Consider the following 23,122-nt stretch of genomic DNA (forward strand, 5'->3'; position numbering starts at 1 on the left):
TGGGATACTTCTGCTTTAAATAAATTTAGCTGCAAAAGGTGGTTTAATTCATAAGGGCAAAGGGTGTGTTTTGCTGTTCTTCCCAAAACAGAGCTCTGTATACAAGGGGTAATATATGAATTCTTTTATTGGGCAAGAAGGAAGAATATGAAAGAAAGGACATATGCACAGGCTTCAAAATGAGCATTTTTTCTGAAGCTGTGCAGCAAGAGGTCCTTGGATCTCACTACTTGCTTTGCTCCTGAAGTATCCTGGAAAGTGTGACACATGGCTCTGCCAAGCTGTTCTGCAAAGTAATGTCAAGTATGAGACCTGCAATCCTTGCATCTAAATGTACTGAAGAAGTCATCAATTCTGCATCGGGGCAACCCACCCTGAAGCAATTGAATTCATCCCTTCTGATAGCTCTGTTGGTGCAAGAAGGTTTGCATTCATGATAAAAAGAAAAGGATTTAGGCCATTGTTAGAAGACTGAGGATTAGTATTCCTAGAGGTTAGTTAAGCTTGCCAACTATATTGCCATTGTTGTAAGTTCCCCTAGTGGAGTTTTTTTAATGAGCTGTAGAGATTTTCCAGTGTGCTCTTGATTTGAAATGCCTAAGCCAAGCAAATAGCTGAGAAAGAAAAGAGAATCACGGCTTTGGAAAACACCATAGTACTAGGGCAGAATGTCAGCAATGTGTACATGAGCCAGAGACTAGTGGCATCAGGCAAAAATAGCACTGATGTCATCATATGATTTAAGAACTTCCCAATCAAAGTGAAATCAAGCTGTTAGGAGGCTTTTCTTGACACATAAACAATGTCACCTTCTAAAGAACTGGGTTATAGAGAAGAGCAACATGTGTTTAATTTTTCTTTCACTGAGACTCTGAATTTGTCCCTCATCTCACTGTTGTGTGACAGATTAAATGTGCAAAGTCAGACATCTCTTCTAAGATTGGGATATCCTAGCACACAGAAAATGGCCCAGTTTCCACACTAGGCCCTGTATAAACTTTCCTGCCCCTGTATGAAAAGATGCCTTTTACATGGGAGGTTGCTATCACTAGGTGAGTCTTAGTACTGGTGAGCTGCTCTCTAGAGAAGCCAAGCCCAGCTGGCAGGTACTGACCTGCCTTAAGTAGCATCAAATATTTACGTTTTTCACAATTAGGAGTTTATCTTCAGATAATCCTAGACTGGTTTGGGTTGGAAGGGACCATAAAGCTCATCCAGATCGAAACCACCTGCCACAGGCAGGGACACCTCCCACCAGACCAGGTCGCTCCAAGCCCCGTCCAACCTGGCTGTGAACACTTCCAGGGATGGGGCAGCCACAACTTCTCTACTACTAAAAATTTCTATATATCTGATAGGATATAATTACTATGTTATTGTTTTCTGCAGCAAAGGGTAGAAACAAGTCAAATACAACAGTTCCTTCAGGAGGGTCAGGACTAGTTTATTGGCTGGCAGTACTTCACCAGCATGCTCCCAAAGCAGCAGGAGTTCAGCTTCCAGTTTCACTGTTCTCTCTGCATAAGGAGAAGATGAGCTGCTTGAACCAGAAGTCAGCCAGCACATAGAGCCTGTCCCAGGATGTGCCTGGGCTTGGCACAAGCTACACAGAAGACTGACACCATCTCACTAACCCCCTCCCTCTCGCTTGCCCTCCCTCTCACTCTTTGCCTATGGTTATATTTAGATCGCATGGGTTAAAGCTTGTCCTTCTGGACACTCACACACACATGCTGTAGATACGACAACCCAGGCACAGGAGTTAGCCAACAGATTATCTCATTCCACATCAAGGAATAAATTCCGATTTCTGATGACAAAATCCTGCCCTTCAAGAGGAGGCACAACATGCTCAACCACATGGAATTTCGCTGCTTGCAAATTTGACTTGGAGACTTTCAACAGATAGAAAAAGCGGTTTGCTCAGCAACTTCCTTTTTCTCTCAGATTTCCTTCCAGTTTGCAAGATCTTGCTTTCTTTCAACACTTGCTGTAAGCCTGGTTCCCATGCCGTCCGCCATCAATGCAGCGGTGGCTCAGCAGACAGCTGCTGGGTCAGTTCCCAGTGCTATTAGCACTACTACAACTGAAGGGGCAGGTGGGGGCACAGGAGGGATTTATTCTGCCATTATAAGTCGCAACCAGCCCATTATCAGAGTAAAGGAGAAGAGCTATGAAGAGCTTCACAAGAAGTGCCTGGAGAAAAACATTCTCTATGAAGATCCTGATTTCCCACCAAATGAGTCCTCCCTTTTCTATAGCCAGAAAGTCCCCATCAAGTTCGAATGGAAAAGACCACGTGTAAGTAACATGTTGCCTTTTACTTTTGTTAAATTCAAGTACTCACCTGGAGCTTACATTTTGGCAAAAAAGTGTGTGTCGGGGGGACAGGGACAATAAGCTGGAAATGTATTTCCTTAGGGCTCTCCTGGAAGATAACTAGCTAGGGCTGTGGAGGCTCAGAGTGTGTGTATAATGACTAAAATATAATAAACTAAAGTGAAGTAAGAGATGAAATGAAATATGTAGAAAAGGAAATATGAAATATCATTTTCTTCTTGCACGATTTCCTAGGGATTTTCTTGTCTGAAACTACCAAAGAGAAGCTCTCGTCATTCTGCAACAAGTTATTTGGTTTGCTGAAGCTTGATTTTTAAACACTACCTTATTTCTTTTACAACTGTACTTTAGTATTCTGCTGTTTTCCTGATCTGTGAAAACAAAAGGACAGGTTATGGTCTGAAACACACTTTTATTCAGTTGTTTGCTCTCAGTATTGCTTAGCTGACTTGCAAAGGTTGTTTAGTGTATTATCAACTTATCAGGGGTGTGGGTGTTGTAATCACTACAAGTACCCACTCCTGCCTAAATAATGCCATCTTTCTTTCCTATCTCGTGGGCATTTCACAGCCAGCCTTCCTCTTCTTTCCCACCCTGAGTGGCTCCCACAGGCAGTGGAATAACTTCCCAATTCCCAGTTGATTCCCTGTCCTACGCAGGAGGAGTTATCCTCTTTCCCTGTCACTCAGGCTGGGCAGCTGCTCCCCTCCAGTGTGGCAGCCCCCAGTACACCACCTTCCCCTTCCAGCAGCAAGGATGCAGTTCTGGGGAGCTTCCCCAGCTCCCTCTCTCTGTCAATTTGTGGGTACCTCCTCTAGCTATGCCGTACTTCCCAACACCCAAATCCGTGCTTCAATGGCAAAGTCAGTGCTGGTAGACCTGATGGTCCTACAGGAGTGTAACTGAATAGCTGGAGCTCCTGTGGGTAGCTGTTACAGATGCAGAGGAAGGCCACGTGCTGCTGTCACAACAATGTGAGCAATGTGGAGGGAGCAACAGGAGTCCCCCATCTGCCATGTCCTGTGTCTGTGCTTTGTAATTCCTTCATCATCACAATTGCTGCATCAACCCCTGCAAATGTGTGTGAATGAGTTAAATGCAGCCACAAGTGCATCATCTCAAAGGGAGGAGACTCCCCCTTTCTCTACAAAATGAAGTGATGTAGCAGTACAGTGGAAGAGTGCCAGATGGGGAGACAAGCTACAGGCATGCATATGAGAAAGCATCAAAACATTGAAAAAAGCACCATGTAATCTCACACTTCTCTATTACAACTGAGCATGCACAGATCAAGGGTTTGGTTTTGGGGAGGTTCAGGCTTCAGGGTCTCTATCCCAAAGACTTGAAGCCACTTGGTAACAAACAAGTTTGGAAGCTCTATTATTCATGTAGCAACAACAAGCTGGGGACTGTAAGGCTCAAAACACCACCTAAACAACAAACCTAAAGCTATCTATGTTCTTGTGATATAAGTATTCAGTAACCTGATGTATCTGTGGTGCCAGCTACAGGTAGAGCAGAGGCAGGACATCCAGAGCGCTGAAATTTGTGCCTACCAAACACTGGCATGCTACAGGATCATGGGTCCCCTCAGCCCAGACCCTGATAGTGATGGCTGACCTGCTGGGGATGCAGCAGACCTGATCCGTAGAGGCGCCTCTGCCTTCTGCAAATGTGTCTGTTTTAAAATAAACTGTAATTTGGGTCACTGCTGTACCCAGCAAGTCCCTACAGGGAAGAGACTCATAAGTAACACCTTCTCCTTTTATAAGGTGTCCCCTACCTTGTCATCTATACCACTGTCGTCAGATTGACCCAGGACTTTGCTTCACTGGACTTAGAAACTGTACGTTCTATAGCACCAGTAGAAGGACTTGTCTGATAATACTATATATACCAATAATATAATAATAGACACATTAACAGAACGCCGTAAAGTCAAATGAATATGAAGTAATAATACTGGGCTAAAAAGTATTTTTCTAAGAGATTAAAGCAATCATTCAAGCACCAAATGTAAAGATGTGACTACATGGCCACATTTTGTAATAAGTCTCTGAAAATGGACAACTTCTGTTACTAAATTGCAATGGCATTTCTTGGGGAAAGAAAGCAACTAGCTTATAAACTATAGTCTTATAAAGTGGCAATTTTTAATCACTTTGAAATTCAGGTGAAACCTAAATTTACTCAAACTTGATAATGTGTTCTAAAAGAAAACAAAATATCAGAGAGCTCAGAAGTCCTGAGAGAATATCCTAATACTGGCTTCACTGTAGACCCTTTCCCTGATTTCTGTCACATATGTGCCACATACCCCCAGAAATAGCAAATAAATGTCATCAATGTGCTCTGAGATCTCATTTACAACAAGAGAGCTGGGAAATAGGCAACCTGATCCTGACTGCTTCTGGCCTCCTGAGTCACTTCAGTCATGCCACCTAATTGATTTGTACCCAAGCTCTGCCCTACCACGTGAGACTAACGTATGAGAATATAGTATTCATGAAAGATTAATGGTGGCCTTAAATGAGCATTACTTGCAATGACATGAATCCACATGGGATTGTTGAGTACCAGTTTTTCCAGAACCTCCAAGTATTATTTGAAGAATCACAAAGTCAATCTAAAAGGCATGTGTTTGCTGGTTACCAGCACTATAACCAAGCACAGATGACAGTGCCATTGCTCAGCTGAATAGATGTTCTTTGCTGTAGCTTTCAGCATTCTGTGCTGACACACTTAAAGTCTGGTCATGCACCTGGGATTTACAAGGACTCCACAGCACGTCAGCCACACAGATGGTCCCCTGAGATCCCCTCTGCTCCCAATCCACGTGTGCACTGGCAGCACCAGGGCTCTCTCTGCTTCCCCTGCCAATGGCCATGCTGTGACCTGACCTCTTCCCTGGGGTTCCTGTAATTCACGACTGAGGTGATGAGAGGTGTCCAGCATCCAGCCGCAGAGCTCTTGCATCTGGCTCTACATGCTCTTCTCTTTGCAGTCAGTGCTACCCAGAGGTCAGGTCCTCCTCAGCCACCTCCCAGAACGATTGGCCTCTGCTGCTGTGAGGGCACAAGGACTGTTCTTGTCCCTTGCCAACAGAGAGATGGCTGCCACGCAGTGCAGCTCCAAGCCTCAGCATGTGGGCAGTGAGAAGGCCCCTGTAATTCTACCCAGCTAGTGACTGCCATGCCATGACATGAATGCACGGAGCAGACCTCCTAATGCTCTAGTCAGCCAAAAGCCAGGAGACAGGCCTGAAAGTTTCCCTGAGTAAAGACTGCAGGATCCTTTCAGTGTTTCTGTTCAGGCTATGAACAGAAACATGCATGAGCATGGTTTAGGTATGTAGATGGGAGTTAATAATACTAATTATAATATTAAATATTTATATAATATTAAATAATATTAAATCATTCATTCAGCCATGGAAGGTAAGAGAAGCCCAAAGAGCCATTCTCACATGCACCAGGTTACATCCAGCTCAGTGATGGGCTGTGCTCAGTTTTCCTAACAGGCTCAGCCTCCAGCACCTATGCTGCCTGTGGGAGCTTCTCTTAGCTGAGAGCAGTGACAGGGTCACCAATCTTTGACAAAAAGCCTGTGTTATAACATAATGCAGAGTATGGAGAGGTCCTGCTGCAGTTCTGTTTGGATCTGATGACACTAGGACATAAACAGGAAGGTTCTGCCGTGACACTGTGCTTTCAAATGCACCATGGTCATTCTCCTTGATCACAGCCAGGAGGTCACAGCATTAACTGCTAGATTCAATGACTTCGCTATGGTGATCTTCAATGTAGCCAAGAAAACCAGCAGAAGGAGCTGTCTTTGCATAACAAACACAAATAAAATCAAGTCTGTAGACTGGCAGATTTTGCTTAGAAGGAAAATTACTTATACCATCTGCTGCACAGGTGTGGAGCTGAGTGTAGTAATCATAAATGTGTGCCTCTGCTATCACACAGCAAAAATGGCATTTAGTGCCACCAAGGCAGGACTATCAGACAAGGGCATCCAGCTCAGATTCTAAAACCAGCTTGATGTCTGACAATGTCAAGCTCTGCCTTGAAGTGTGCAGCACAGCCATTTAATATCATGGTCTAGACCATCAGAGGCCGAGGGAGAAGCATGAAGCTACAGATTGTCTTAGGCAGGCTAAAGAAGATGCTTCCTCTACTTGACAGGATCAGTTTAGGGAATTTTCTTAGAGTGCCATAGTTCAGTAGCAGCAGTTTTTAAGGAATAAATGCCTTTTGCTGCAAAAGTGTAAGCTGACAGAAAGATTTTCCTGACACAGAGGAAAACCTAATGAAAATATAACAAAGGTCAAATGCCATTTTTAGTTGCGTGCTGCCTCTGCATTTTCCAGTGCTCCCTTCCAACTGACTCGTAAATACTCTCTTCCCAGAAATGCATGCACTTCCAATGCATTTTCCTCTACGATTCTCTGTCTCCTGTACTATAACTTTGATTTTTTGTAATGAAATTACAACCCAAACCAAATCAACCCAATGAACAAAAAGGTCCTTTGGATAGCATCAAGGCAGTCTGAGGCACTCACATCAAAGGAGGCTACTTCTAGATGAATCACTGCATCAGTGAAGCGCAGCCTATTGGGATTCCTCAATGACAACTTGACCTAAGAGATGAAGAGCAATCCCTTGCTCAGCCAGGAGGACCGGAAGGACAGACCTGCCACTTGCATCTTGAAGAACAGGTTGTCTCACACTGCTGAGTGCTTTTCATGAGCCTTGGAAGATCTTGAAACTTCTCACTGTAACTTCAGATGTACTCAGCACCACTAGCACAGCTGGTGTAGAGTAATACAACATTAAAAGCATATCCATAGTGCATTAAGCACACCTGGCGACCACAAAGAAATGCAAGAAAAGCATTCTCTCATAGCTAAATCATCCCATATGGCAATTGCAGGATTCCCTCCTTTGCATTCTTTTACCACCACCCTCCAAAGCAAACAAGCTCAGGACGTAATAAATGGCTCTGAGGAACAATCATTGCTGTACACTTAATATTTGGAAACACTTAATCACCATCTAACTACCTTCATCTGAAACACAGCATGCTGGATTTCAGAGCTCATTACTTCCATAAGAGCAGGATCACGCCAAAATACAGTAACAGGAGCTGAAAAAAAGCAATCCATAAACCTGGCATCTAACAGCTGGGTTTCAGGAGAGCACCACCGCAATGTGAGGAAGAGTATTTTTAACAAAGCAAGTGGGTGGAGAAAAGCATGACGGCATCTCAAACAGCTGCCTTGACAGCACTGCACCCCAGGACAGCTGACCAAGGCCCAAAATAACAGGACAATCCCTCCACTTCCTTCCTCAAAGAGAATAGGGTGACTGCCGGAAGCTGCTCTCTCTATCCAGATACATGACTAATCCAGAGACTTAATCAAAGAAACTCCAAAGGTTATTGTGAAGGCTCAAGGAAGTAGGCGCAAGCCAAGTGAAACTAAAAGACCTGAAACGTGTCTGTGAAATCCAGGACTACCCTGACGATGTGGGGAAAAAAGTGTTAGCCCTCAGACGTAGCATCAGCTGCCTGTACTGCCGCACAAGCAATTGTCAGTTGTTTGTTCCTCTCCTTTCCAGCCTTGCCATAATCCAACAAATGGGGTTCTTGGACTATGCTTTGTCTCCCTCCCCACTTGCAGCTGCTCAGGGAAGCAGTTCTGAGGTTGCATTATCCTTCTTCCCTTACCCAGTGTCTTCTTTTTCTTTCCCATACCGAGTATTTAAGTGTGAGAGATGGGATAAAGCAGGGGCTCTTTTTTCCTCTACAGGACATGTTGTACCTACTTTTTCCCTTGGTTTTCCTATACCCCTTGGTTCTTTGTCCGTATAGAAAAAGGCTGTGTAACCTTGCAATAGTCCCAACCTCATTTGCTAGTAGTTCCTACATAGTCCTTCCCTCCCTGCAGCAATTCCTTAATTATTTATGCCTGTATAGCATCTTGTGTCCATTCTGCATTAGTACAAATACTGACAAACCCAATGCATTGTCCTAAGTGCAGGACAAAATACAACCTTCCTCAGAGGATAGATGATATGCATTTCTGAATGCAGCATTGGCAATATAGTACTGCAACATGAGGAAAAGAAGAAAATCTCTTAACCAGCAACTGATTATTCCTGAGAATTCCCCCAGACTAGCTATTAGACCTTGTAGATACATGGATAGAACTCTGGCTGAAGTCTGCAACATCCAGATTCCAAAACATTTTCATAGTGAAACTCGGCAGGAGACAACTCTGCAAGAGATCTTGATATCCACAAACTATCCTACAGGAAAACATCATCCTAAACCAGCCTTTATTTCTGTGGCAAACATGTCATAATGAAACAGCTTTCTGCTCATTCATCTGTTTCTATTTTGCAGGAAATCTGTGAGAATCCACGGTTTATTATTGGTGGAGCCAACAGAACAGATATCTGCCAAGGAGAATTAGGTATGAGATTGTTACTTAAACTTGGCACTTTTTGCAGTCTGCATCATAGTTTAGTTCTCATTTCATTTTCTTTTGTTTCCAAGGTGTTATTTGAAATCATTAAACATCTACTGATTCCTTCTCTCTTAGCAAATCACTGGTATCTGCCTAGTAACAATGTAGGGAATAATGAAAGAAGCTTTGCAGGGTATTTTTCTTTTCATGAACTGCTATCATGAGTGGGTTACGAAACACCATCTAGCCTTTCAGTCTTGGAGGAGGGGAAAAGGAGGAAGAGATAAAGAGAAGGAGTTGATTGAGAAAAAGATTTAATCAGCTACTGCATTTTTTCAGGTATTTAAGTCTGTTATTTCCATACAGGAGCTTCTGAAGGCCTCCAGCTAAGAGTGCCTTCTACTCAAAGACAACCCCTACACTGAAGACCTTCAGCTCAGTTGCTTAAAGATACTTTGATATATAAAGCCATTACTAAGGCACAAGTGATGGCCCTGCAATGCAAACCTGTACTGCTTTGTGAAGTCATTCCCCACATTCTCCTGTGGTCTTTCTCCTGAGCTAATACATCCTAATTGTGTTAATCTTTTCATTAAGTGTTATGTGCTCGTGACTGTTCTTATCACCTTCCTAGTACTTAAATCTGCCTTTCTTTCTGACCAGAACTCCACATTTGCTAAGTTATGGCCACAAATGAATTCACATGCATAATATGTTCTCTTTTTGTCTTCCATTCCTTCCCCAACTACACATAGCATTGTTTACCTTTTTGACTTCTGCTGAACTTTGCGTAGTTTAGAAAACTCCTGGTCATAGTGGACCCCACATCCTTCCTAAGGGGAAATCAGTAACTTAAAATGTACTGCTATATGTATAGAGTTAGCTTTCAAAAATACGTATATGTATTTCTAGATGCTTTATTGCTCCACCAGTCTCATAAATTTCTTTTCCAATGCTCTGTAATCAGATTTAGTTTTTACCACCTCGTGTAATTCTCAGCCCTCTAATTCACACTGCTCAGGCAAGCTTACCCTATAACCTCTCTTGCAGTAGCAACTGAGAGGTTTTAATTATGGCTTGAGGCACTCTGCTGAACACAGAAGTACTATGGGAGAAAGTCACTTTCTCAGAGTTCCCACTGGGGCAGCAAACTTATGCAAGAGTCTGAAGCAGGAATTGCAAAGTATTAAAGGCAAGACTGTTTACAAGAGTGCAGACATGGATTCAAAAAGAGGAAAACACGTCAGAGCAATGAAGGAGGAAAGAGGCCCCACAGAACTGTGAGTGAGGCAGTGGGTTATCCTCAGAGCAGAAAGTGAACACATGAAACTGAACCTCAGCTGTGCAGAGCTCCACCTGTGAGGGAGTTACCACTCAACCAGCCTCTATGATAAGCTTGGAAGAGCTAAGATGGAAAATCAGATACACATTCACATGGGACAGGGAAATCTTAGCACAGGTTACAGCACTCATCAGGTTTTGGGCTTTTTCTAAATTACAGGAACACCATCTATTTAATAGGCATGTACCTAGCCATGAATGATGCCAATGAGCATTTCCAGAGCACAAATAAATAAAGTGTTAAAGCACTGCAGAACACATGGAGAAGAGACCTTTCCTGAAAGGTGACAGCATGCCCTACTGAGAATTGACGTCACTTTGCAATATCTCAGGTTCTCCCTTTGTTTCTAGTTGCTCTGTGCCTTCAGTTTGTCTGCTGTTTCTGTTCCTTTACAGGTGACTGCTGGTTCCTGGCTGCCATTGCTTGCCTGACACTGAATAAAAAACTACTCTGTAAAGTCATACCTCATGACCAGTCCTTCATACAAAACTATGCTGGCATCTTCCACTTCCAGGTGAGTCTCTTCATCTAGTGGAAAGCAGTTGTAACAATGATTACCCAAGAGAGAGCTCAGCTCTCAGCACGCTCTTTCCTTTTGCTTCTCCATCCCTTGCAAGCGTGAGTGACAGCGGGGAAGGAAAAGGCATTGAATTGCCTCACCCCAAACTCTTCCAACAGGGCAGTCATAGAAGAGCCAGCCCATACAAGCAATTAGGAATCATCAACCTGCTCAGGAAGCATTTGCAAATCACTGTGTCCTGTGCATAAGGGATAGGAACAGGTGCCCAGTCTGTCTCCCTGCTCAGATGGAGCACTACATCCAGCACTGACATGGAAGAGCATCTATTTTTAGGCCCACAAGCAGGTGGTCTATCACAAACAAGTTACTGAAGAACTGCTTATTCAGAAAAGACTGACGGCTTTCCACATTTCCTCTGGCTCTCCTAACGGACTTCTCACTGTCCTGCACGTGTTGCCCAGGGGAATTCAGTATAGCTGCCTCCCTCCCAGTAGCCGCATTGCAAAGCAGTTGATTTCCACATTTCCCCAGAGAGGGACTCCTCATGAGGGACTGTTGTGACAGGACAAGGGGCAATGGCTTCAAACTCAAACGGGAGATTTAGGTTATATGTGACGGTTGTAAGACCCTGGCACAGGTTGCCCAGAGAAGCTATGGATGCCCCATCCCTGGCAGAGCTCAAGGCCAGCTTGGAAGGGGCTTGGAGCAAGCTGCTCTAGTGAAAGGTGTCCCTGCCCCAGGCAGGGGGTTGGAACTGCATGGGCTTTAAGGTCCCTTCCAACCCAAACCATTCTATAGCTCTATGATCTCTGCTCTCTCAGCCCAGCTTTTCAGCCAGGCTCCTGCTCGCTGCACCAAGCCAACCTGTATGTTTTCTCTGTTTGCCTTTACTCAGTTCTGGCGCTATGGAGACTGGGTGGATGTCGTCATCGATGACTGCTTACCCACATACAACAACCAGCTGGTCTTTACCAAGTCCTCCCAGCGGAACGAGTTCTGGAGTGCCCTCCTGGAAAAGGCCTATGCAAAGTAAAAGACCCACAGGACTGTCCCCCACCAAGGCTTTGGCTGGGGAGGTGGTTAAACCACTGAGTACAGGACTTACAATGAGCACTGGAGACAGTCTCTGAACACATCCGTGCCTTTTCCCTTAGATTCTTATGCTCAGAATTGGGGATGGGGTAAAGCATATTTTCTACAGGTTTTGCTGCTCCTTCAGAGGTCTTCATTTAATTCTCAACAGATCTGTGTTTTTCTCTTTTAATATATGTAGGTGGCATGTTTTAAAACTTTTAACTTGTGGGCTACCAAGCAGATGGTTTGTGGGTTTTCTTAGTATGTGTATTTACAAATCTATATTCATATATACACAAGATAGGTAAAAATACATACATGGGTATCTTTATCTGTGTAAAAGGGAATCCTTTTCTCTTTCCAAGACTCCATGGGTCATATGAAGCTTTGAAAGGAGGCAACACCACCGAAGCCATGGAGGACTTCACCGGAGGAGTCACAGAGTTCTATGATATAAAGGATGCCCCTAAAGATATCTATAAAATCATGAAACATGCCATTGACAGAGGATCCCTCATGGCCAGCTCCATTGATGTGAGTCCATCTGAACTTTTTGATGAGCCATAAGAAATGGCAGAGCAGAGGGACTTCTCAATTCATAATCAAATATATGCCCCCTTTTGGAGCTGCTTGGTTTAGTCCACATAGCAAACATCCATTTCTAGGAGATGGAGTGATCTCCACTAGACACCACCCATTGGTAAATAACAAGAATCAAAAGGGAAATTAATAGAAGCAGAACACAGAGGTGGAGAAAAGGGGTGCGATCAGCAAAACCAACACCCCACCCTCCATTGCCTTGCCCAGTAAAATGAGGTTAGTATAGGGGTGCTGCAGCTCTGCAAGACACAAATCTTCATGTCAAAGATGCTAAGTGTGCCAACACTTAGGAATTTAACCCTTCAATTGCCAACATGGCCTCAGATTGTCTTAATTTATTGTGGTAAATTTAAGATTAAAAAAATTATTTTCAATAACTATTATGGATTATGAAGTTACAGTAAAGGCAGGAAATCAACCACTGCAGATAATGGACATGATATGGAAGAATAGGGACATAATGAGGAAGAAGTTGTCTAGGCTGTCTTTTATGACTCATCTTTCTTGTAGGATTTCTCTTCTCTCTCCCTGCCTCATCTTCTTGCATAATACTTTTCTCCCATTCTCTGTTCCAGGATCAGCTAGGCTTTTCTTATGGATCAGCTCCTCGGAGTGACATCGGGGAACTGATTGCTCGAATGGTGAAGAATCTGGAAAACTCACAGATGAGTTACCCCACTGTAGACTACCAGGCGACGGATGAGAGGCCTGCCTGGGTTCGTATGTCTCCAGAAGTGATTGACTTCACAGTGCTTTAATTTACAGACAGTTAAAGAAACATGTCACCTATGCTTTTAAATCCTTATTTGGCTGCACTGAATTATTACAACACTGAAGACCTGTTCTTATGGATGCTATTTGACATATGTGTTAAAACTTCAAAACACAGTGACTGATATGAGAGAGCTTTGCTTATACTTCTGGCTTGTGGCACAGGTTTATAATTTTCAGAACAGGAAATGTTTAGTGGATGTTATCAAATCCCTTACTTGCAAAAGGTTGTGAGAACAAGACCATTAAAATACTAGGCTAGAAAAAGACCCCCTAGGGTGTGTGGGGATGTCAATGGAAGAAGAAGCAAGCTCTGCACAGGGCTCACTCCAGACACAAAAGCACTTGGTGAACTTATTTTGAGAGTGTTATGGGCCTCTGTCCACAAACGGAGGGGGTTGTTCTCAGCATGTTCCTTTTAGATTACTGCCATTAATTCCCTCATTTAAAAAGCTTAACACGGGAAAGAAGAACATGTTGAGTTTTACATATGCAGTAAATACAAAGTAACTCCAACATTCCCAAGTATCTAGCAAAATAAAGAGAAGGATATTAAAACCAATTAATAAAAATACTATATTGGTAAACTTAAAAGCTTTCAGATCTATGGAAGGACACACTGCTTCTTCCTTCTCTCTGTCAGGCAGCTGTAATACTTTAGGGAGCATTTCCATGACAATGAAATTATGTTGCCTGCTTTAGAGAGAAATGAAAAAGGAAAAGAGAATAACCCAAAAAACAAACCAACAACCAAGGAAAAACCAAACTGAACAAAACCTCCGCAATTACATAATAATATATAAAGCTTTTGGTTGTGCAAACTGTGTTGTGTATTTGCAGCGGAAATGGCTGATTTTTCCTCTTTTGACATCCATATTTAGTCTTCCCAGAAGACTGAAATGGTGTAATTCTTCAGGAAAGCCCAGTATAACTGCCTTGTGTTGCAAGCATGGCTGTCCAAATCATCCATATTTTGAGGGGAATTTCCTCCCAGTGACTGTATACTGAAAGAAGGTTGCAAAACTCTTTCTATACTTGCTATTCAGCATCTGTTGTGCTGCTGGTTATTACACATTCCTGAGCCATCACCAGAAGAGAAATCATGACTCATGATGATGATGTGTGTAGACAGTGCAGGCTGCAGCTGCACTTCAGAGAAGTGGCCCTGAGTGCCAGCAGAAGTTAGTATTCTTAAACAGAAAAGTGTGAGAAAAGGGTTTTGCTAAGTAATGATGGCAACATTATAAGTAGACATGAAGAAAAAAGGAAACAGATATGAGGTTATAGGCATAAGAAGTATGGAAACAGGAGGAAAAGGGAAATAATGGAAAACAATTGTGACAACGATTTGCATAAGATCCTCCCTGGGCAAGCTGAGAATGTATCTGTGTGACTTGACTTTACTAATGATGTATTTCCAGCCTTGCCTTTCTCATGCCCACACATATGTCAGGAATGGATAGCAGAGTTCCTGGCAGAGCCTTATAAGCATCTCCTAGAGACAGACGTGATGAAGAAGGGGAAGTAATCTTTGAGACACACTAACACTTGATTACCAAAACAGAAAATGTATTTACCCATGAGCAACACGTTGCTGAAGAAAGAAAAATTTCAATCACGAGGATTAATTTCCTGTGGAAATGTACATTTACTCCACAGAAAATTAATTTTAAAAATTAGTGTAAATTAGTAGGAACAGTTTATTAAATAGGATGTTTTAATGTCCTTGTGATAAGATAGCAGCTGTGTGTAAAGATTAAAGTGTTCCTGGTGTAGTGGAAGGTGTCCCTGCCCATGCAGGGGCTTGGAACTAGATGATCTTAAGGTCCTTTCCAACCCAAACCATTCTGATTCTAGGTGTTGATGTGCTCTGATGTTTCCAGTTAATATGCAATAAACTTACTGAGCCATACAATAACATATTATCCCAGAAAAGGCAGAGTAGTTCTACTAATACAAAATCTAAGTGTTTCAATTAAATATTCTAAATGCTAGCTAAGCACTAACCTACACAAAGGGAAAAAGTAAATCACAGAATGTCCTTTCCAATTCACATTATTAACTTTTTGCTTTTTTAGTTCACCCTCCACTTCTTTCTAACCAGTAACATTAACCTGTGGGCACTAACCTTGGCCACCTTGGCAAACACAAAGAGAACAAGACAAAAACCCCTTTCACCTGGACAGTGCCTTACCCCAGAAGCTCTGGGTGGCACTACCTGCCTTAGGGCAGTCATCAGAGCTTTGCATGACTCTTATAAGTTCTTATCTTGTGTCTAACAGACCATAGTGCCAATGCAGTATGAAACCCGGATGTCTTGTGGGCTCGTCAAAGGTCATGCCTACTCAGTCACGGCTGTGGAAGAGGTATGTACAAGTCCCTTTCCTGCCCTTCACTGCAGAATGCATGCAGAAGAGCCCTCTCCTGATAGGCAATGGCATGCTCTACTGAGAATTAACATGTCATCTGTTCAAGTTTTGGCTTTCTGGGGAACTGAATATTCAACTCCTTGGGCACAGGTGGCCACAGCCAGTCACCTCCTGGTCTTATAGCCCTCCCACACTCACCCCAGGCAGGTCAGGCTGGGTAATGGAGGAGCTGGTATGAGCAGTTTGACAGGCAGAATGTTCCTTTTGACAGTACTCTCAGTCTATTCTTGTTGCGTTCTTTTTCAATTAGACAACATTTAAAGGGGAGAAATTACGTCTGGTACGGCTGAGAAACCCCTGGGGACAGGTGGAATGGAATGGACCTTGGAGTGACAAGTGAGTAAACAGCTACACATGATTTGGAAAGAAAAAAAATGAAGGTTTATTTGCCTGACCGTGGCTTGTGTGTGACCTTACAGTTTACTGATGAAGTATGTGAACTGTCTTTGTGGTCATTTTGACACCTGCACTTGGAATTTGGTTATTCTTGAGTGCTTAGCTGAAGCTGTAAAAAAGAAAAGTACCTAAAAAAGATGCTGAGAGGCTTTAATAAATGGAAATGATGATAGAATCCAGTCTAATGGCACAATCTGATGTTAGCACCTAACAAGTTCAGCAACGTCCATTTTCAAAACAAGATGTGACAGTAGAAAAATCTTTTAAGTTACAACAAAGTTGGATGAAGCAAGATGTCAGTACACGAGTAGGTTTGGATAAAACTGGTCATTAGGTTTCACCAAAAGGAATTTCAATAGCTGCTTCAGCAATAAGAGTCTGCAAACACTTTTTTCTTCAAGCTAAACAAAATGAACCAAGTTCAGTGGATTTTTGATAGCTGTTAAGAGGAAGCCTGAAGGGAAGGCAGTAGGACAACTGTTTTTTTATTTGGGCATGTGGACAGGAGGATAGCATTGAAAACAAATGGTTGCAAGGCTCTCAAAGAAAAAAAAATAAATGGATGTAGCAAGATGACTCTTGACTTCCCACTCTACAAAGCTTACAGTAGAGTAGAAATTTTAATGAAAACTGTATTATAATATTGTATTTATTCCTTTGAAGGTCAGAAGAATGGAACTTTGTTAATGAAGAAGAGAAAATCCGCCTGCAGCACAAGATTGCAGAGGATGGGGAGTTCTGGTGAGAACATCAGTCAAAACTGTGTTTCTCTAGGAGATCTGCAACCATAGCAGAAATTAATCACACTGCACTACCTACATCTGCTACAACCATCGCGGTAATGCCTGTTCCCCTTTGTATTCCCAGTAAGCCTTGCTCTTTGATCCCCTCAGTGTACCACCAGGGTTTATTGAGTGCCACAAGCACAGTCCTTCTAATTATGTTACACTTCCAGAAGTTGTCCATCACTTTTCCTACGTGCCATCCTCTCAGCTCACTTTACCCCAGTCTGGAGATGTAATTGTGCTAACAGACCAAAGAGCAGCCCAAATGCATTAGGAAATCATGGCACTGTCATGGCAAACTTCCCCTAATACTGGCAGTATTACTGGTCACCCTCCTCCACCTCACCAAGATTTTTTAGACAGCTGCCCACCGTGTAAATACATTTGGGTTCAGTTTCCCCTCAATTCCTCCAGGATATCGTTTGAAGATTTCATGAGGCACTTCACAAAACTTGAGATCTGTAACCTCACACCTGATACTCTGGAAGCCGATAAACTCCAGACCTGGACTGTGTCGGTCAATGAAGGGCGCTGGGTGAGAGGCTGCTCAGCTGGAGGCTGCCGTAATTATCCAGGTAAGCAACAGGTAGGAGATATAGCCTCTTTGATGGGGACTGAATTAGATACCACAGGGTAAGTCATACCATAGCCTGATCAGTTCTCAGCCAAGCAAAAGCCTTGCTTCCTCAGTGAATGAGGCACATTATTTGTACCTGGAAAACTTCTGTCACTGTGACAGCACCTTGTAAGCCCAAAAGGTAGGCGAGGCAAAGAGAAATCGTTGTTCAAATACTTAACAGTGTCCCAAGTAAGATAAAAGAGATCAATTTCACTAGCAGATTTCAAGCAGGGAACCACTTTTTTATAGTTTCAGGTGCTTTGAAGTTTGTCAGATTTCAGTTCTTCCATTTTACATCCTCCTTTGGTGTGCAGTTTTGTTAGAACTATGTAAACCACATAACATATAAAAAAGAGGTACACATTAGCTGACTTTAAACCTTCCCCTCAGGAGCCACAAGCAGGGAACTTAAAAGTTCTCTTTGATCATGAGTATCATCAGAAAACTGAAGTATTACATCTTTGCTTTGGGTTGTTGTTGGGATTTCACAGACACATTTTGGACCAATCCCCAGTATCGCCTGAAGCTCCTGGAGGAAGATGATGATCCTGAGGATGAACAGGTTATCTGCAGCTTCCTTGTTGCACTGATGCAGAAAAATAGGAGGAAAGAACGCAAGCTGGGAGCCAACCTGTATACCATTGGCTTTGCCATCTATGAGGTACTAGCTCTAGATATTCTTTGCACCACAGTCACAAATCCTGACACTATGGCCTTACCAAGAGAGTCACCGAAGCATTCAGCCTGATAACATGAATTGCAATCTTTACTTGGCAAGTAAAGACTATGTAACCATTCAGACCATAGTAACCTCAGGTTTTATCCCATGTATAAATAACACTTTTTAAGCTTCTGTAGCAAGTTACTGACAGATCTGAACATACTCTTTCCCATAAATTCTTCCATCTCTCTTTCATCTTGCTGAAACTGAATACTTCATTGGCAGAATAGTGTAAAAAAGGAAACAGACATCCAAGACACACAGGTAGTGATTAACCCCTCTGTCCCTGCTACTGACTTCATGAGGAAGTCAATTTATTCAGTCCTTTGCACAAGCAGATTTAGTTCAGATCTCAGTGGATCTCATGTAGATTCCCAGAAATCTAAAAAGGAAGAGAGAAATTGCTTAGCATATTTATCTAATCTGGGGCATTTTAATCACTGCCTATGTCCCCAGAAACCTATGTGAACACCCTTCTGTATGATCTATAAACAAGGGGACTCACTAGCAGCTCTAACCGTTTCTTCTCTTTGTTTCTCCCTAAGGTGCCCCAAGAGGTATGAGCAGAACGGAGGCAGATTGACATCTTGGTGTATACTCACAGCTAGTGTTACTATTGTGCCTGTCTGTAAGCAGGAAACTGTCCAGTGAAGTCTGTTTTCAGGGATGTAGCAGAAGTGAAACTGCTAACCTTTCTGCTTTGAGTGTTTATTAGTAACATTTTGTGAGTAATTTTTAGCTCCTTCTCACCTCCACCTTTTCCTCAGTCCTTCTTATCTATTCCATATGAGACCTGGCCATGGCTTGCATGTCAGTCAGTGAGCCTGGGCTGCAGGAAGCATCAGCAAGCACTTTGCCTTTGCAGTCCATGAAAAACCACCTTAAACCATTTCAATTTCATCCTGCAGATAATGCCAATGACCTATATCCTGCAGCCACAGAATTTTCTCTATAATTTTAGAATTTGTTTGGAAAAACCATGGCATTTTCAGCCATTGAAGAAAGTATATTAAAGGTACACAGAAGCCCTCAGAAGCCAACTAGACCCAGCCAGTAGCAACTTAAAGGTGACAGACTTGGTATCTGTAATCAGCTAGCATCCCTTGTCAGCTCCTTGCTTGTTAGACTGCTGCTCCATTGGTGTTTTCTGTCTCAACCATGTACTGCCCACATGACAAACCACCTGGGCAATGGATGAGACTTCCTTGAAGACAAATGGACTCATTTGTTCTGCAGATGCATGGTACTAAGCACCACCTGCAAAAGGACTTTTTCCTCTACAATGCCTCCAAAGCTAGAAGCAAGACCTATATAAACATGCGAGAAATCTCTGAGCGCTTCCGGTTACCTCCCAGCGAGTACGTCATCATCCCATCAACATATGAACCCCACCAGGAGGGAGAATTCATCCTGAGGGTCTTCTCAGAGAAAAGAAGTCTTTCAGAGTAAGTTACAGATTCATTTAACTGGTCATAAAATACAGGAGAGCTCACTTGTCTGTGATAGTCACTTTCCCCATTTGCTATACCCTGATTTTAATTTTTTTAACCTCATTAGGAACTCCAAGCTACAAACTAATTTCCCCAAGCTTCCCTTATAGAAAGAAGGAGAGAGCCTGCTTTGAACTGTCTTTGGAGAAGCCTACTACTTGCAGGATATCCTTTGTAAACATACTGTTAGTGACTTTTTAATAACGAAAGTGAACCTGTTTGTTTTTTTTGCTATATGCCACTGGCTGAAGTTTATGGCCAGATAGATCACTGAACCAGATCTAATTTCAGTCACAAATGACACACAGAAGTAGGCAGTTATTTCTTGTTCATGCTGCTCTTCAACTAGTTTCCCAGAGCTCAGCAAATGCTGCCAATGTCACTGTAATTAGGCCAAACAGTTTCTGTTTTACTCCCAGCAATCCAAGTTCAGTGTTATCAAGACTCTTTAGAGAAGTAAACCATGCAGCAGCCCTCCCGGAAGTGGTACTTGTGATGCTCAGCTCAAACTGGGAAAAAGCTCCATCTACAGCCTGCAGTTGTAATGCTTGGAAACCAGCCCACACCACCGGCTGTTTGAAAAGTTCAAGTGGCTGCTTATACCCCAGCTACAGAAACAAACAACATTGGGAACAGTCACTTTGCTATTTATTTACTTTTTGGTTTCTTCTAGGGAGGTTGAAAATATGATTGAGGCAGATCGTCCATCGGTAAGTAGTGTCCTGGGCCTCTTTTGTACACACATAGGGGCAGAGAGAGGAGATGACATCTAGGGAAACCTACAGCAGGAAACTAGTTGGAGCCCCATGACAGCTCCTTTAGCATAAATCCCCACATTTTTTCTTCATCAAGATACTTCTATTAATACTTGCTTTAGATACACTATGTTCTGATTTTGTCAGACTAAAACTTTTTTGCCAGATTTGGAATCTGCTCCTGGCACAAAGAAGCTGGATGCAAAGCATTGCTTTTACCTCCATCAATGAGGATTATTCATTTACCAGGGAGGCCTAACTGTGCCTCAAGATGTTTTGTTTGTGAGATTGGCACCGCATCTAACAAAGAAAGAAGTATTTTATTTTGAGGTATATGCTTTCTGGAATGAGATCCTAATGAAAATTTGATTCAGGCTATCATCCATGACAAGCCCTACCTCTTCACCCTGGGGTTTTACACACCTTTGTGGGAATATACTAGAGCTAACGATACAATTAGTCTGGGGGAAAAAATCAGAGGAAATGCTCTTGCACAGAACTGACCTCCATCAAACCTTGCTCAGAAGTGTTCATCTTTCATTTGCCATTATGATAACAAAATATCTGTCCAGATCAGGTGGGATTCAATTGCCACTTCAGATTTCATTGATCTGCGGGCACAGAAGTCCAATCTCCACTGCACTGACAGGTTGGGAAAAAGAAAAGGAATAGTCAGAGCTAAAGGTACACTAGAGACTCTATGCAAGCAGACAGCAGCCCAGATAAGATGACACTGTTTGCTATGGTTTCTGCAGTTTCTGTCAATTTTTTGGTGGGTGCATTTTCTCTCCTTTTTGGAGATTTGAAAACTGCATCAATACAGGAAATGAGAAAAAGAAATGTGAGGAAAAGCAAGAGGAAAAAGAAAACAACTTTACCATCAGCTCTGCATAATCTGGGTAAAATCAGTAATTCTGTTGTTTTAAAACACCTTTATTTTATATTTTATTTTTGTACAGAAAAAGAAAAAGGGCAAGGTGGGTATTTGTGCAATGTGCTGAGTGCCAGCAAGGCAAAGAGCATGTGCAATGCATGCAGCAGGAGCAGAGTTCCTTGCTATCATGATTTCTCTGCATCTGGAATCTGATGTAGTTAATGAAAGACACTGGATAAGAGGCCATTTGTAGGTGGCAAAGATTTTACCTTCCTACACTGAAGTCTAATGAAATAGCATTAGCATCATACACCCCCTAGCCCATCGTTTAAGGGGGTGGCAAAAGGGTAACAAAAACGTTTGTTTTACAAGCTTGATCCTCTGGGTTGCTCAAACTGCCCTTCACAGGCATCCTGACACACCCTCCTAGTGAAAAGCATCCCTTTGTCAGACACATGCTTTCTGTTGCCTAGGGCAGCTACTTCTCTTTCCTGCAGTCCAGGATTCTGCTTTCAATTCTACACAACACATTTAGGACCTTGAAAATGCAATCAAACATTTTAATCTCAAAATAGGCTGATTGCAATTAATACTCTAGGGTAACACATTTGCATCTTGTAGCTGCTTTTCTTGATTGTGATGCACTAAACCAAAACCATTGCATGAGCTGCTTTCAGCTGAATGCTTCATGAATTAATACAAAGAAAGAACATCTGCTTCAGGTAACTAACAAGCTCCCACACAAACACTGCTTTTCTGGGTAGGATTCAGATTCTGTTTGTCTTTATGCAGTGCTACTGTCCTTCATAAGGAGGTGCAAATTCATCATTTAACTGAGAATTTGAGAAGCTTATTTGGCTTAAAACAATCAAAAACCCAGCCACACTTAAACAGTGACTGGCTTTCTGAAAAGGAAAGCTAGAAGCCAGAGAGTGCACTATTTTGCAAAGACTTTTGCAGGGTTTTTTTTAGCATGAGGAGGGCATAAACTTTGGAAGTTCCTCAATATTTTTTTCTTTTTTGGTTTCTTTTCTTTCATTCCCAGCTCTGGCTTCTCCAGTCACACTGTTAGGGGCAGGAGCTGCTGCTGCATGTGCTTTACTGCAATATGGTTGTCACCAAATACTTTTCCTTCTACTATTTTTTGTGTAATTTCCATTTCTCTTTTGCTCTCTTTGTTCTTCTAGCCTATCATATTTGTTTCTGACAGAGCCAACAGCAATAAGGAACTGAATGCAGATGAAGATGCTGGCAAAGATGGTGAAAAAACCCACGTAGATGAGGAAAAGGTTTCTGCAGCAACTGGCAAAGGGGGAAATAGGGGTTGGTCTGGCTAGCATAAAAGAATGGCTGGGGAGAGGGCAGGAATGGGGCAAAGAAGTGTCCTAAAATACTTAACAGCTTTTCAAGTCTTAGCATAGTTTGCATCTGGTTTATGTGGATCTAATAAGCATGAGCAAACAAGAGACTATCCCTTCAGTTATTTAACCAACTGTGCTGGAAGGTTTAGCTGAAAACATATCCTGGTTGCTCTCTCATACAAGGATCCCAGCTGTGAGAGATCCCTTCCACACGACCAGCACAGCTCAACCCATACTTGCTCAGCCCCCTGAACTGGTACCCTCTTTACACAAGGCATATCCATAAACTGTACCTGAGGGGCTTTGAGAGCTCCTGGCAATGATCACAGCCTCTCCTCATTACAAATTACACATCCCCTAAACCAGTCCCCATTGGCCAGAGGGGAAAAGGATCAGTAAAACCAGAAACTCCTGTATCCTCCTCCATTCTCTTACTACCAAAGAGGAATACAGAATAGCAAATTCAGAGCTCCTGCCTGCAGATAGGTAAGGGATGTGAGATGCAACAGCAAGATGCTTGTGGCATCTGGAGGCATGAGAGATGCCTGCTTACAGGGAGCATGCTGTTCT

The 23,122-nt window shown here is 42.6% G+C and overlaps 1 protein-coding gene across 5 annotated transcripts in view; it reads left to right on the top strand.

Annotated features, from left to right (window-relative positions):
- Window positions 1-1,819: 1,819 nt before the first annotated feature.
- Window positions 1,820-23,122, top strand: part of CAPN3 (calpain 3) — a 28,060-nt gene continuing 6,757 nt past the window's right edge. Inside the window, exons 1-16 of one of the 5 annotated variants that reach the window (XM_005143908.3) lie at window positions 1,820-2,301; window positions 8,752-8,821; window positions 10,553-10,671; window positions 11,573-11,706; window positions 12,117-12,285; window positions 12,927-13,067; window positions 15,405-15,488; window positions 15,802-15,887; window positions 16,611-16,688; window positions 17,147-17,307; window positions 17,843-18,012; window positions 18,618-18,629; window positions 19,309-19,517; window positions 20,236-20,272; window positions 21,277-21,294; window positions 22,379-22,480. In XM_005143908.3, the coding sequence (XP_005143965.2) occupies window positions 2,008-2,301; window positions 8,752-8,821; window positions 10,553-10,671; window positions 11,573-11,706; window positions 12,117-12,285; window positions 12,927-13,067; window positions 15,405-15,488; window positions 15,802-15,887; window positions 16,611-16,688; window positions 17,147-17,307; window positions 17,843-18,012; window positions 18,618-18,629; window positions 19,309-19,517; window positions 20,236-20,272; window positions 21,277-21,294; window positions 22,379-22,480 (1,884 nt within the window). In that variant the 5' untranslated portion in view covers window positions 1,820-2,007. Of the gene's footprint in view, window positions 2,302-8,751; window positions 8,822-10,552; window positions 10,672-11,572; window positions 11,707-12,116; window positions 12,286-12,926; window positions 13,068-15,404; window positions 15,489-15,801; window positions 15,888-16,610; window positions 16,786-17,146; window positions 17,308-17,842; window positions 18,013-18,617; window positions 18,630-19,308; window positions 19,518-20,235; window positions 20,273-21,276; window positions 21,295-22,374; window positions 22,515-23,122 lie in introns of those variants that run through there. The other 4 variants (XM_005143909.3, XM_005143910.3, XM_034062401.1 and 1 more) reach the window with 4 other exon arrangements.

The sequence above is a fragment of the Melopsittacus undulatus genome, chromosome 4 (assembly GCF_012275295.1).
Source record: "Melopsittacus undulatus isolate bMelUnd1 chromosome 4, bMelUnd1.mat.Z, whole genome shotgun sequence".
Classification (NCBI taxonomy): domain Eukaryota; kingdom Metazoa; phylum Chordata; class Aves; order Psittaciformes; family Psittaculidae; genus Melopsittacus; species Melopsittacus undulatus.